At 42.6% G+C, this 13,993-nt stretch overlaps 1 protein-coding gene across 1 annotated transcript; it reads left to right on the top strand.

Moving 5' to 3' along the window:
• Positions 1–872: 872 nt before the first annotated feature.
• LOC308142225 (phosphatidylinositol transfer protein alpha isoform-like) lies at positions 873–12,471 on the top strand. Its single transcript, XM_080512573.1, has 12 exons — positions 873–1,055; positions 4,825–4,855; positions 8,492–8,637; positions 9,139–9,230; positions 9,338–9,345; positions 9,619–9,693; positions 10,422–10,499; positions 10,585–10,662; positions 10,738–10,848; positions 10,954–11,076; positions 11,374–11,433; positions 12,072–12,471. Exons 1-11 carry the CDS (start codon positions 1,039–1,041, stop codon positions 11,413–11,415), a joined length of 801 nt encoding a protein of 266 aa, XP_080368699.1. The 5' UTR covers positions 873–1,038; the 3' UTR covers positions 11,416–11,433; positions 12,072–12,471.
• Positions 12,472–13,993: the final 1,522 nt, after the last annotated feature.

The raw sequence follows: 13,993 nt of genomic DNA, 5'->3' as shown, positions 1-13,993 counted from the left end.
TGTACTGGTCTGACCACGTTGAGGCGGAGGCCGCACTCCACCCTCAGACAAGCCTGAATACATGGATAAAAACCCAAACTTACACTGAGACCGGCTCCACGACAAGCAGAGGGACACAAAGAGATGCAAGAGAAGTGAACAAATGATGCGAAGAATTGAGTGATGCTTTTTCATATTTTGTGTGCAAAAAATGAACAAATAAATAATCAAATAAAACATTTGAAATGTTTTTTATTAAATAAAAAAAACAATTGTAAGTTACTGCAGTTAAATATTAAAAACACGTAATTATCTTTATGGGAAAAAAAACCTAATTTCTCTTGGCAATTGTTGTTTTTAAAAGAAGGAACTTTACAGAGATAGTCAGTGATAATCAGAAGTGAAAATAATTTATTTTTCTTCCGTTTCTGGAGAAGTGTAAATGTTGTCTGGATGTAGCAGAGCTAGATAACACATCTTGGCTTCATTGAGTCCCTTCTCAAAACAAAAACAAAAAAAAAAAACATTCAAACTGACTAGTATTTTTTTATTTATCTGCATATTTATCAAGTAAATTGCATGTTCGAGACAAATAATAGAAAGAAAAAAAAAGTTGTGGAAACTGTGCCCATAAGTTATAAAGTGTCACATCTTGCGGTATCTTCAAATACTGATAAAGTTCAGAGGTATTTGTCACAGAGTGCACTTGAACGTCACACGGACTCACCTGGAACAACAGATGAGGCGCCGCCTCGTGGGAGGCCACGCCCTTTCTCTCTCTCTCTCACACACACACACACACACACAGACGCACACACTTTCCCCAACTCCTTTGGGAAGCCTCCTCAAGTAGTTCCTTAACCCCGTGACGTCATCCACGGGGTGAAGGTAAAGTAGACAGGAAAGGAGGAGGGAGGGACTATTCGGTTGTACCTTCGGTGTCGCCCAGGAAGAAAAGCGGATGTGAACGAGTGAGTCCGTTCATTCAGAAGAAGCCTGTTTTTCGCGGATTTTCTCACTTTTCCTCTCTGCTGGTTTCTGGACGAACTCACATCCGCCATGCTGATTAAAGAATAGTGAGTATCTTCTACTTCACCCCTGAAACCACATTATTGAAAGAAAAACAGATGTACACACTTAAACACTTACCGCAGGTTTAGAATAATGCATATCATAAAGATCAAAGTGGATTACCACACTAAATCAGTCCAAGAAGGTGTTTTGTTTTGTGCTCTTTTGACGCTTCAGCTTTTGGCATTCTCAGAACTCCGTTTAGAATTCTTGCGATTTAAAGTTTTTTGCCAACAAAGTAGTATAAACGACTGTATTTCGGGGGTAAGGATGGCACAGTTCAACCAATCCGTCAATAACTGTGTTTTCGGGAATGTAGAAATTAAGTTTTTCACGTGAATTGAATGAATAAGCTCGTGAAGATTTGAGCGGTCCTGCTGACATCACGCCGGCAGAGCACTGGTGAGACGCAGCCAACAGGTCCGGCATAACCACTTTCACAACTGTCAATCTCGTCATGTTGAGGAGTGGTTTTATGTGTTATTATATGCCGAAGTGGTAAATACATGTAGCCAGTTCAGAAAATGCATGAGATTTTGTATTATAAGACAAAGGTTTTTGTGTTCACGTAAAATGATTTAAAAAAGTAAAATTTGTGTTGGAGTCTTGAATGGTGGATCTCACGAAGTGACTTGGCGAATTATTAATTTTAAACTTATTGTTACTGTTTCCCCTAACCCGTGAGCCTGAGTTTATTTTTTATGGCTGTCATGTCATATGCACATTATGGATGGGGTGACATTTAAGCACTTGGCTGTCATCTGACAAGGGTGCAAAGTCTACAATCTACAAGTTCTGCTATTTAAGTCAGGGAGACGCGCCTTAAAAAAAAAAAAAAAAAGCACTGCCTGAGCGTAAAGAAACTCTTCTTTGTCGTAGGTATTATTGTCTGATGTGCCTTATTCATCGCCCAGACAGTCAAGTCCACGCCTACAAGGCTCATCTTCCATTTTCATCTGTCCTAATGAAATATTCAGCCCCTGCTAAACGCCTCGATGGGTTCATATTAATTGGTTTCTGTGTCAGCAACACACACACACACACACACACACACACACACACACACACACACACACACACACACACACACACACACACACACACACACACACACACACACACACACACACACACACACACACACACGCACACTAAAAGCTGCCTTTGTGTTCTTTATTCTCACACAATGACGGCTTTGATTGTAATTTCCTTTTTCGTGTTGCCAGGTTCCCTCTGGTCGTAAAACTGCCTATCAGGCTACTTTCAACCAGGCCATTAAATCTGTCCTGATTAAATTTCACACTTGACGCTGTGCAGTCTCAAAGTACAGGAAGAAAAAACAACAACAAACAAACCAGTATTGCTGATTGTGATTTGTGTGAGATGAGGTTTTGTTGGTGGTTTACTTTAGCGGTCTCCTCCACAGACTGGCCTGCTGACCTCGGGTCACTCTTTCTGCGGTTCCTCTTCTAACCCGCTGCTGCTGTAACAAGATTATATAAACAAAGGGTCATCAACCTTTTTAGAAAATTAGCTTGTCTGTAGGCTGAGAAGGGCTAATTATGGCTTATCACCGAAATAATTAGAGTTGTATAGTTTATCTTTAATCTTTCATGAGACTTTTATCAAAATACTTACTAATAATACTGTTTTTCAGTTTCAAGTTTCTTTAAGTTAGTAAAAATGCCTTTTTAAAGCCTTTAATGATTCATAAAAGTTGTTTTAAAGTATGAAACATATTTTACAATTTCTTGCTGAAAAAGCATTTTAATGCAAAATTGTTGTAAGGGGTTATTATTGATTCATACTGGATATTTATCATTATAGCGATATCAATTTGTCTAATATACATACCTATGACTTCCATGAATAATTTTTTCAAACAATCATGCTCTGAAAATTAACAATGACAGAATTTTAAACATGCAAGAAAAATGGAATTAATTGTGATCAATATTGCAAAAAAAATACACTTACCTCCATTTTCAAATTTAATTGACCGACTAAAGTGGAAATTTCAACTGGGGCAAAAAAACATTTCTTTTTCATGTTTTAAAGCAAATATAAGATAATTGGTCAAAGCAAAACTGATAAATGGAACAATATTTATGTCATTATGAAATTTTTTTTTAGCTGGAATTATTGTCAAGTCTAATAGATTATTGAAACCCAACCAAAGTTCCATCTATAAAAATGTATAGCACAACTTTTTAAATGTATTTGGCAATTGTTATGCGAGGAAACAACAGATTTTAAAGTGTTCATCTTAATTTGAACATTTGAAAGTCTTTGAACACATTTTTTATTACATATGCAGGAAATATACTTTTTTATTTATTATTTATTTGAATTACGCCATGTATTAGGTTTTATTCAAAATCACACCTTTTACACTGTTCAAATGATCACTTTTCGACATTTTCTGAAGTACATAACTCCTATTTTTTAATCATGTTGATTGTGCCGACTCTTCGGCCCCATTTACACCACGGTGTTTTAATAATAATAAAACACAGTGTTTTCAGAAAAGTCTGCAGAAGCACCATTTTGAAAATCGTGTCCGTTTCCACGAAAACTGCAGAAACGCTGAATAAAACGATGTCGTTGGCATGCCGGGCCACGAGTTGGCGCTGCCGTTTGTTTTTTTTTGTAATGAAACTACACACGTGTACAGAGAACAATATGCTATAAACGTTTACGATGACAAAGTACAAGGACATTCGTATGCAGAGACGAACAAGTCGGGTTTGTTGGACGTCGGAGCAAAAGTGTTCTGTCGTCACTTAAAACCGTTGTTGTGTTCTTTGAGATCCTGGCGGCTGCGTGGAGCTTCCAGGCATCGCGTGTAGATCTCCTCTTCTAAGCTATAGACAAACGTATTGAACCACACCTCCTGACTTTTAAGAGCTTGGAAAATAAAGCCGGGAAGTTCTTGTGCTTCGTGTCTTCGTCGGCGAAAAACTTCACCGAATCAGAGTTCACTGAGCAAATGTCTTCTTTCTTTGTTGTTTTTGTTTTTTTAAATACCTGCAGTAGAACTGTGCAAAATGTATCCTTGTTGTTGGTTTAATATTGAACCACACTTGGTAATACGTTGACGATCTGGAGCGACCAATCTTGTTTTTTTAATCTGTTGGTTTAACAAAAAAAACGTCCCACGATTAGAAGATACCGAGACGTTATCTGCCGGGCTGCATCATGACGTTTGACCCAAGAAAAGCGCTGTGAAGGCGTGCGTCAGTTTCATCCGTCCCGTCTCGGGGTCTCAGTGGGCCGAAGGTGATCCCGGAGGGGCTAAAATGTAGCCAAGGCGCCAGTGTTTGGAGTGCGGGAGGGAACCGCAACCTCCACCAAGAGAATAAACAACGCCCAAACTGTGAAGGCCTGGAATCGGGTCGTCTTTGTGCGAGGCCCCGTATCTTTCCCCTGTGAATTGCATTGGGACAGTGTGGGAAAGATCGTTTTCTATTCTTGCTACAGAGCTTGAAAGAGTTCAAAGACTTTTTTTTTTAAATGATCCACACCGAGCCTGTAACTCCGACCATATCCAACACCTTCGGAATGAACTGGAACAAAGGTCGTCTGCTGGAATATTTTCCTCCGGCGCCGTCGTCCTCCTCACAAATGTATTGTTGAAAAAAGAACATCTTCCTATTTCAAAGAAATACGTGAATGAATTCTCAAACACTGTGCAAATCAAAGAAATGTTAAATGGGGGCCTCAAAATAGAACCAACGTTGTTGCTCTGTTTAACCTCTTCTGTCTCTCCCACAGCCGGATCGTCCTGCCCATCTCCGTGGAGGAAGTAAGAGATTCTTTATTTTCTTTAACTCTTTCACTAATAATTAACATCAAAAGCAGGGTTGAGGTTAATATTCAATGTTGGATCTTCTCTGTCAGACAGCGTTGGGCAATAGAAAGACAATCGCACTCAGTATTTCACTAGAGGACTTCAAAACTCTCTCGTAAGAAGAGTTTTCTGCTCCATGATGAACGACCATCGCTTCTCCAGATTTGCCTCATTGATTCTTTGTGGTGTCCCGTCACCATCTTTTCAGCAGTTCTGGAAGTTTTTTGTTTTTTTGTTTTTCTCTCACGGGAATGCTGTTTGAAATTTCCCAAGCTGCTCATCGACATACTTCTGCCATCGCACTGCACCTGACGGCAGTTTGTTAGAGGTGGAGTGGCGAGGTGTCGACCCTCCCAGTGGAAACGCTTGACTTCCGATCAAAACGAGCAGCTTCAACCTCCCAGCCTTTCTCTTGAAACGGCGAAACGAGTCCCTTTTTTTTTTTTTCTTTTAATCTGACAGACTGGTTCTACATCGTAATCCAAATGGTACCAAATAACGACGAGCTCTCTGTTGTTGTTTCTTCCCCCCCCCCATTATAAACAGAAGCAGGCGTTTCTTTAAGCCACCTAATCATCTTTTGTCGCACGACCGGCTTTTCGCCTGATCCTTTTACGTTGTGACACGAGGGACGCCGGGCTCCCGCGTGGGTTGAGTAATGAGCCGGATGAGGTCTTGAATGGAGACGGGGTGGTGCTCGGTGCTTTGTACTTCCCTCGCCTGTGTCGCCATACGTAACGCCATGAACGGATTTCGGTAACGAGTTTGGTCTGGTCAAAGGTTGAAGTAGTCCCTGGAAGTTGAAAATCGCTTTCTGTCTGATCACTGTTCAGTCCCTATAATAACCCCGGACTGTGGAGCGGAGTGAACGTTTAGAAATGTGGGCGGAGTCAAGCATTTGAGAGTGAAACGGAGAGACAAATTTAACTTATTCAGGTCCCTGCAGACTCCCATTGCAACCCGCAAGAACAAGAAGAGAAGTCGGCCTGTTGCCCAAAAAAAATACTCCTATTCATACGCGTCTCCATACTCCGGGAAGAAGCTGTCAAACTCGTAGGCCACGCCCCCTCACAGAAGGTCCCACCTCCGTGAAGCAGCGTTTTAACTTTTCAACGGCGCAACTCATTTCTCGCTTAAAATATTTTCAGAAATGCATTTCGCTGAAATGTTTCAGTAATAAAAAGGAGAGTTTGTCTCCGAGCCGCCATGTTGGTCTGGTTTTAACCACAGTCGCTGAGCGACGCGTTCAGGTGCATCACGTAAGTCCGCCCTCCGACATGCTAACGAGCTGCAGGGCCCATACATCGGCAAGGCGACATGCTAAACATGACTGAGGGTCATTAGCAAGCTGAAGTTTCACAATGCGTTACCGACATACTCTGGTGACGCATTGACTTTCATTGAAACTGTTTTTCTTCATCGTATTGTCTCTCTCACCAAGTGACTTAAAAAAAAAACTGATCAGTACAAATGCTTTGACTAAATATGTGCATATTTCACCGTATTGCCCATAATGTAAATTGCATGGTCCCACATGGTTTGTACTGTATATTTTGTTATATATTGATATAAATTGCACAAACGCACACAGAAACCCCCCTCAAAATTGTGAATTAGAGTCTGGAAATTATAGCAATATTTTGCCGTACTGCAAACAAAAAGGTGCCACTGGACCAGCTTTTAGCATCGAGTGTTGTTCAGTTGAGAGTGAATGCAGGCGACGTCGGGATGCTCTTGCTGACGGACCTGAGCTTGAATCAATATTTAGTGAGTGAACCGTAGTGACGCGTTGTAGTGACATTGAAGGTTTGAAATATAAAAGAAGCAAGTAAGAGCTTGAATCGCAGGGTGAACAGAAAAGACCGTTTGCTCGTTATTGTGGGAATTCAACCGGCAGGTCGGCCTTCCGCCGACAAACCTGAAGGACCTGAACCTGAAGCTTTGTCTCGACATGCCGTCCTGACTCATTGCTCACTGCTGCTCTCGGCCTCCGTTACGTCTGAACGTCCTCGACACACCGGTTCCACACGTAGAGTCGCATTCCTCAACGCAGCGGCACGTCGACTCGAGCACCAGCCACCTAAAGCGTTCGGTCGCTTTAAACGGACTCACTCAGATTGTATGATCTGGATGAGCGGCTGGAATTGAAGCTTTCGTTTCGTCTCGTTGCACCAGATGTTTTGAGAGCAACTGCTGACATCCTTTAGTGTACCTACAGTTGTCGCAAAGCTTTTTTTTTTTTTTTTTTTTTTAATGTGTGTTAAATAGGCGTGTGTGTGTGTGTGTGTGTGTGTGGGGGGGGGGGGGAGGAGACTCCTGGCACCAGTGATGTGACTCAGTCTTTCCAGTGTCACAACACTTTTCGCTGACTCAGGACGTCAAAAGAGGAAGAGAGACCAGAAAAGCCTACGATGTGGGTTTTCCAAGGCTGAAGTGTGTGTCAGGGGAGATTCAGGAAAAGTGGTTAACTCACGGTCATTTCCCAGGATTCACTGGGGCGCAGAGATTCGTGGGTTTTGTGTTGCTTTTACAAGGCTATACTCCCTTTTTTTTTTTTGAAGATGTTCCTGGTAATTAACTTTTCTGTCAACTAAACAGAAATTTTAATTAGCAGCTGAATAGTCTCATAATGTGGGAATTACGAGGAAAATAATCTGGCACAGTCAAGTCATTTAAACTCCAAATTGCATTCTGTTTATTAAAAACCATTTGAAGTCATTAAAAACTATCCTGTTTTTTTTTTCCCCCCCAAAACGCTATATCAGATTTTAAATGCTCCAAGAAGCACTTCACTCCTTGTAGTCCTCATGAGCTATAGTTGCATTCTGGATGTTTTTACAAGCTCCCCCCTTTTGCACCGTTTCCCTGGTCCACCCTGCTCTCGCTTAACAACAAGGAACAAAAAATAATGCAGCTGAGAATACAATACAAGTAGTATCTTTAAATCATTTTCCAGCCAAAACGTTAAATATAAGTTGTATTGTCAAATCTACACATTAAATGAGTTTAATTGTAGAACTATGGTGTGTTTGACTCAAGGATCTCACATTTCCAAGAGTCCCTGTTGAGAGAACAAGGTCTCCGTTTGTAACATTTTGCATCTTTCATCTATGTTTTTGCATATTCAGCCTCCGAGGGATTTTACTTCTCATGCAGTGGCGTAAATGAGCCTCGCGAGTTTATTTTACTTGAAAAATACCCATCATGTGTGCTGGATTAGACCTTAGACATTAGACCTGGTGGGACCAATTTTGGCTCACGAGTCTTATGTTTTACACTTCCCAGAGCAGACGTTTGAACGCATCATAAACCCAAGGCTGTAGTACCATGTTTTGACCGCATGATGGAAGCAGAACATGCAAACTGATCCAGAACATCAATGATGTAGGAGAGATTGTATGCATGGCTGCTCGATTATGGGGGGGGGGGGGGGGGGGGGGGGGGGTCCTAATCATGATTATTTTGGGCAATAGAAGAGCGTTGGGTGTGGATTATTGTGTATAATCCTTCCATGATTGATACTAAGTGAAGTCAAGGACATTGTTGAAGCCACGCTGGATAACTTTGCTGTGATCTGGTGTGTGTTTACAGTACCAGGTGGGCCAGCTGTACACAGTCGCTGAGGCCAGCAAGAACGAGACGGGAGGAGGAGAAGGAGTGGAGGTGTTGGTCAACGAGCCGTACGAGAAGGAGAATGAGAAGGGGCAATACACGCACAAGATCTACCACCTGCAGAGGTAGTCCAGAGTGTGTTGTGCACGTGTGTTTTCATTACAAAAGCAAACAGCACCCACTAGTGGCCCAACGTGAGACGTACATATTTGTCAGTGGTTCTCCCGTTGCCATGTAGACGGACACTGTTTTCAGCATTTCTGCTGTGTAAATGTGAAAGTTTTCTGAAAGGAAAATGCAAAAATTATGCTTTTTTAAAAAATTTGAAATCTTGTCATGGGAATATTGCCTAATTTTATCTGGATGAATCGGTGAAAAGTAGGACAAAGAAATGTGTTGCAACATTTGCAATATAGATATTGCCAATAATGGAATGAACTGCCAAAAATTATGTTTTCATGCACTGTGCATTCATGATGTGCAAATTCAGAATTTTTTAAATATGCAAGAAAAGTTCCATTAACCAGGATTAACCCCCCCCCACCCCAAAAAACCCCCAAAACAAATCCTTTGTTGAATTGTCGGAGTGTTTTTAGTAGTGTGATGTTTCTGTTTCTGTTGTGCAGTAAAGTTCCAGGCTTCATCCGTTTCTTGGCGCCAAAAGGTTCTCTGGAGCTGCACGAGAAGGCCTGGAATGCTTATCCCTACTGTAAAACCAGTGAGAGAGACACACACACACACACACACACACAAAGTTCACACGTCAATCTGATCGTTGGTTCGTTCTGTTCTCTCTCCATGGATCCTCCCGTTCCTCTGATGCAGTCCTCACAGTGAGTATTTCTTTCTGCACAATACGGTGACTCCACCAGCCAAAACATTACAACCACCTGCCTCTTGGTGTGTAGGTCTCGGTTGAGCCCTGTCGGTGTGCTATTTTAAAACCATAATGTTCAGAGGAAATTCTTGCCTCGTTATGGGGTTATCTGTCAGTGGTCTTAATGTTATGGTTAATCATTTTCATGAACAAACTTTTTTTTTTCTTTCTTCCCTTCTATTCATGTGATCATTGATTGGCTCTTTATGCGACTGTCCTGTGCTTGCAGAATGAATACATGAAGAACAAGTTCGAGATTAAGATTGAGACGTGCCACAAGCCTGACATGGGAGAGAATGAAAATGTAAGTAGACACTAATAAAGGCGGTTGCAAGGCATTTATTTTTTCATACAGGGTTATAAGTGTGGTCACATACAATTAATGTAACGGTGAATCTTCGAATAAGAAATACAGTTGTGTGCGAAAATCAGAGCACCCCTTTAAAAACACTATATTTTGTATATTGAAAAATAACGACTTTTGCACATGCCAAGTTACATTTTTTATTTTTGTAATTTTTTTCAATTTATAAAATAAAATGTCACTGTGCAGTAATGTTTCCTGACAAAATTGTCTTTTTTCCCCATATACCAGAGAGACTATAAATAGGAAGATAATTTTTTTAATATACAAAATATGATGTTTTTAAAGGGGTTGCCTTGACTGTCGCACACAACTGTAAATCTTTTTTAAAAGGCTCTTTAAAAAAAAAAAGTCAGGTGTTATTGCTCGTAATTTTAACGTTATCATTGTTTCATCCAGCATCTGTAGGTCAAAAGCTTAATTTATTTAATATCTGACTCAAATAAATTGAATCCGAATAATCTTCAGTTGTTTTCATACAGACTAACAAAGCATTATTGTTAATACCAGTACTGTCTGTTGGCATCGTTACCGTGACAACTCCAATATCATTATTAAAGAGATTAGTGAGCGCTGGGAAAAAAAAAAAAATCCCGGAGGGAAACATTTCTTATGTCCGATGTGCTCCAAACCGAACTTGTGTGAAAAAGTTCCCATTTCTTCTGTAGGCACATGAACTCGACGAGAAGTTATTGAAACAAAGAGAAGTTGTTGAAATTGACATCGCGGGAAATCTACCCACCAAGGTAAGCAACGGCAAGACTGTGCAGGTTTCTAGAAACGTTGGTCATTCGCTTTGGCTTGACGCTCGCTGGTTGACCGACCCTGCAGGAGTACCAGGAGGACGAGGATCCAGCCAAGTTCAAGTCCGAGAAAACTGGGCGAGGCCCTCTGGGAGAGGATTGGAAGGTGAGGCCACTCTGAACCGCTCTTAATCAGTCCAGACAATTCCTTGGCTAAGTGGAGTTTGCGTGACTTGTGCAGGAGAAGCTGGCTGCAAACCCCGACTGTCCGCACATGTGCGCCTACAAACTGGTCTCCGTAGAATGCAAGATGACCGGATTTCAGAGCAGAATGGAGAACTTCATTCACGGCGTATGTCAACTTGTCCTTGTTTTGGTCACTTGAGGTGGACCAAAAAAAAACAAACAACAAATCTGAGTGCAGACAAATGATTTCAGTGTCTTCCTCCCACTCCAGTTGGAGAAGCGTCTGTTCACCAAGTTTCACCGGCAGATGTTTTGCTGGTTAGATAAATGGATCGAGCTGAGCATGGAAGACATCCGGAACCTGGAGAACGACACCAAGGTCAAGCTGGATCAGGTGACCGAGATTTGTTTGTGAACATGTTTTTTTTTTATTTACTAAATTGAAATTCACCTCGCAATGTCCACCTGCAATACCTCTATGGGCCACTTGGGGGGGCCATGGCCCAACACTTTGAGTGTCACTGCTTTAGATGAATCTTGGTTATAGTTCTGTCACATCTTTTTTTTTTTTTGCCTGTATAAACATCAAGATACTTGCATAGATTATTTATTTTTCATCTAATCTTGTGTGTCTACCTTTTTTAAATAATGAGCCAAGCAAAAATACGATTTCAATTTGTCTCTATAACAGATGATCAAGACGGAGGAAGTTCGAGGAAGCTCGGTCGAATAACGAAAAGGAATGGGCACGGTGAGTTTGACGTTTTTTGTTTGTTAAAAGACCGATGGACCCGTTTCCATGACAACCATTGTGGAAATGCTAAACTGATGTTGATGTGCGAGTTTTAACTTTGGCCCCCATTTACACGGCAGCGTTTTCAAGTGTGTTTAGAGTGTCCGTTCACACAGAAACAAGACACCCGAAAAGGCTCGGAGCCACTGAAAATGCAACATATTGAAATCACTCTGACTCCCGTCTTCATGGAAACGGGAGAAAACACAACTTTTCTAAAATGTCACAACTGCGTATTTGCATCAGTCGTAGTAAACTGAATAACGACAATGTCTGCCTTTGTGTCATGACTCCCAGTCCATATTCTCCTGGGACTTGATTGTTTTGTAGTTGAGAATCACCTGTTGGAGCAATCAAACTTGGGTCTTCTGTCAATAAGAATGGCTGTGTAGTTTCAACAGCACCCACGATTGGCCCAACAAGAAAACCACATCGTTTTCGGTGTTTATGCCACAGAAGTTGTTTTCACAAAGTGTTCATGTAAACACGAAACCTTTCTGAAACGAAAACTCCAAGAAAACCGTGTGTTTTCACTTGAGTTGTTGTTGTGTAATTGGGTGGGCCTTTATGTTGACTTGCTTCGTTCTGCTCTTCAGCTTCACTCTGGAGGATCCACTGAGTCGGACTTCACTCCAGGACTCACTTCCAGCTGCTCCACAGACACAATCCCAGCATAAAGCTTCTCTTCAGAAGCGTCACAGCTCTTGGTTTTCAGGTTGAATCACTCTTGTTTCTACCCGTTTGGTTGTCTTTAGATTTTTTTGGTGATTGGGGGAAAGATGTAGATAGTGTTTGAAGCGGCATTTCTGACATCCATAAACTGTTTTTGTTTTTAGTTATTGGTTTTCATGCTTCTTGGTTTTTGTTTGTATGTTTTATTGTTTACTCTCCAGAACTAGACTTCATTCTTTCTGTCTACATTTGTATAAAAAAAAAGGATTTTATTTAATTAAATACACACCAGTGCCTTTGAAATAAATACATTTTCTGATCTCATGACTGCTTTTTCTTTGCGTCAACCTGGAACATTTAGTGTATAGAGGCAATAGAAATAAACTCTTTGTGATTTAAAGAATGCTAAATGGTACATTTATTGTTTGTGTGGTTTAGCCACATAGAGAAGCTTATTTTCTGTATTTGTATTATTTTTATGATCTTAGAGTTTTACGTTTTGAGTGTGTGAGCAAATATGAAGGAGATGATGGTATAAGTCATCCATCCATCCATCCATTGGCTACCGCTTTATCCGGGGCCGGGTCGCGGAGGCAGCAGTCTGAGCAGAGTTGCCCAGACTTCCCTCGCCCCAGACACTTCCTCCAGCTCCTCCGGTGGCACCCCAAGGCGTTCCCAGGCCAGCCGAGAGACATAGTCCCTCCAGCGTGTCCTGGTTCTGCCCCGAGGCCTCCTACAGGAGGGACATGCCCGAAACACCTCCCTCGGGAGGCGTCCGGGGGGCATCCGAAATAGATGCCCGAGCCACCTCAGCTGGCTCCTCTCGATGTGGAGGAGCAGCGGCTCTACTCCGAGCTCCTCCCTGGTGACTGAGCTCCTCACCCTATCTCTAAGGGTACGCCCAGCCACCCTACGGAGGAAGCTCATTTCAGCCGCTTGTATCCGAGATCTCGTTCTTTCGGTCATGACCCATAGTTCATGACCATAGGTGAGGGTAGGAACGAAGATCGACCGGTAAATCGAGAGCTTCGCTTTTTGGCTCAGCTCCTTCTTCACCACGACGGAACGATACAACGTCCGCATGATTGCAGACGCTGCACCGATCCGCCTGTCGATCTCACGCTCCATCTTTCCCCCACTCGTGAACAAGACCCCAAGATACTTAAACTCCTCCACTTGGGACAAGGGCACTCCACCGACCTGGAGGGGGCAAGCCACCTTTTTCCGGTCGAGAACCATGGCCTCGGATTTAGAGGTGCTGATCCTCATCCCAGCTGCTTCACACTCGGCTGCGAACCGTGTCAGTGCACGCTGGAGATCCAGGCTTGATGGGGCCAACAGAACCACATCATCCGCAAATAGCAGAGATGAGATTCTGTGGTCCCCAAACCGGACCCCCTCTGGCCCCCGGCTGTGCCTAGAAATTCTGTCCATATATATGATGAACAGAACCGGTGACAAAGGACACCCCTGCCGGAGGCCAACGTGCACAGGAAACAGGTCCGACTTACTGCCGGCAATGCGAACCAGACTCCTGCTCCGGGAATACAAGGACCGAACAGCCCTCAACAAGGGACCCCGGACTCCGTACTCCCGGAGCACCCCCCACAGGACATCTCGGGGGACGCGGTCGAACGCCTTCTCCAGATCCACAAAACACATGTGGACTGGTTGGGCGAACTCCCACGAACCCTCAAGCACCTGATGGAGATGGTCCAGTGTTCCACGACCAGGACGAAAACCGCATTGTTCCTCTTGGATCCGAGGTTCGACTAACGGCCGGACCCTCCTCTCCAGTACCCTGGAATAGACTTTCCCGGGGAGGCTGGTCTAAGTCATGTTTTGA

This window comes from Blennius ocellaris, assembly GCF_963422515.1.
Source record: "Blennius ocellaris genome assembly, chromosome: 2".
In the NCBI taxonomy this organism is placed as follows: domain Eukaryota; kingdom Metazoa; phylum Chordata; class Actinopteri; order Blenniiformes; family Blenniidae; genus Blennius; species Blennius ocellaris.
Note: the sequence above shows the minus strand (reverse complement) of the source record. Positions and strands in the feature narration are given on the sequence as shown.

What these genes read in the sequence shown, in the direction of transcription:
- LOC308142225 (XM_080512573.1), top strand. An exon ending in CGGGAAATCTACCCACCAAG is followed by an intron (nt 10,500 to 10,584) that starts GTAAGCAACGGC and finishes CCGACCCTGCAG; the next exon opens with GAGTACCAGGAGGACGAGGA. An exon ending in CCAAGGTCAAGCTGGATCAG is followed by an intron (nt 11,077 to 11,373) that starts GTGACCGAGATT and finishes TCTCTATAACAG; the next exon opens with ATGATCAAGACGGAGGAAGT.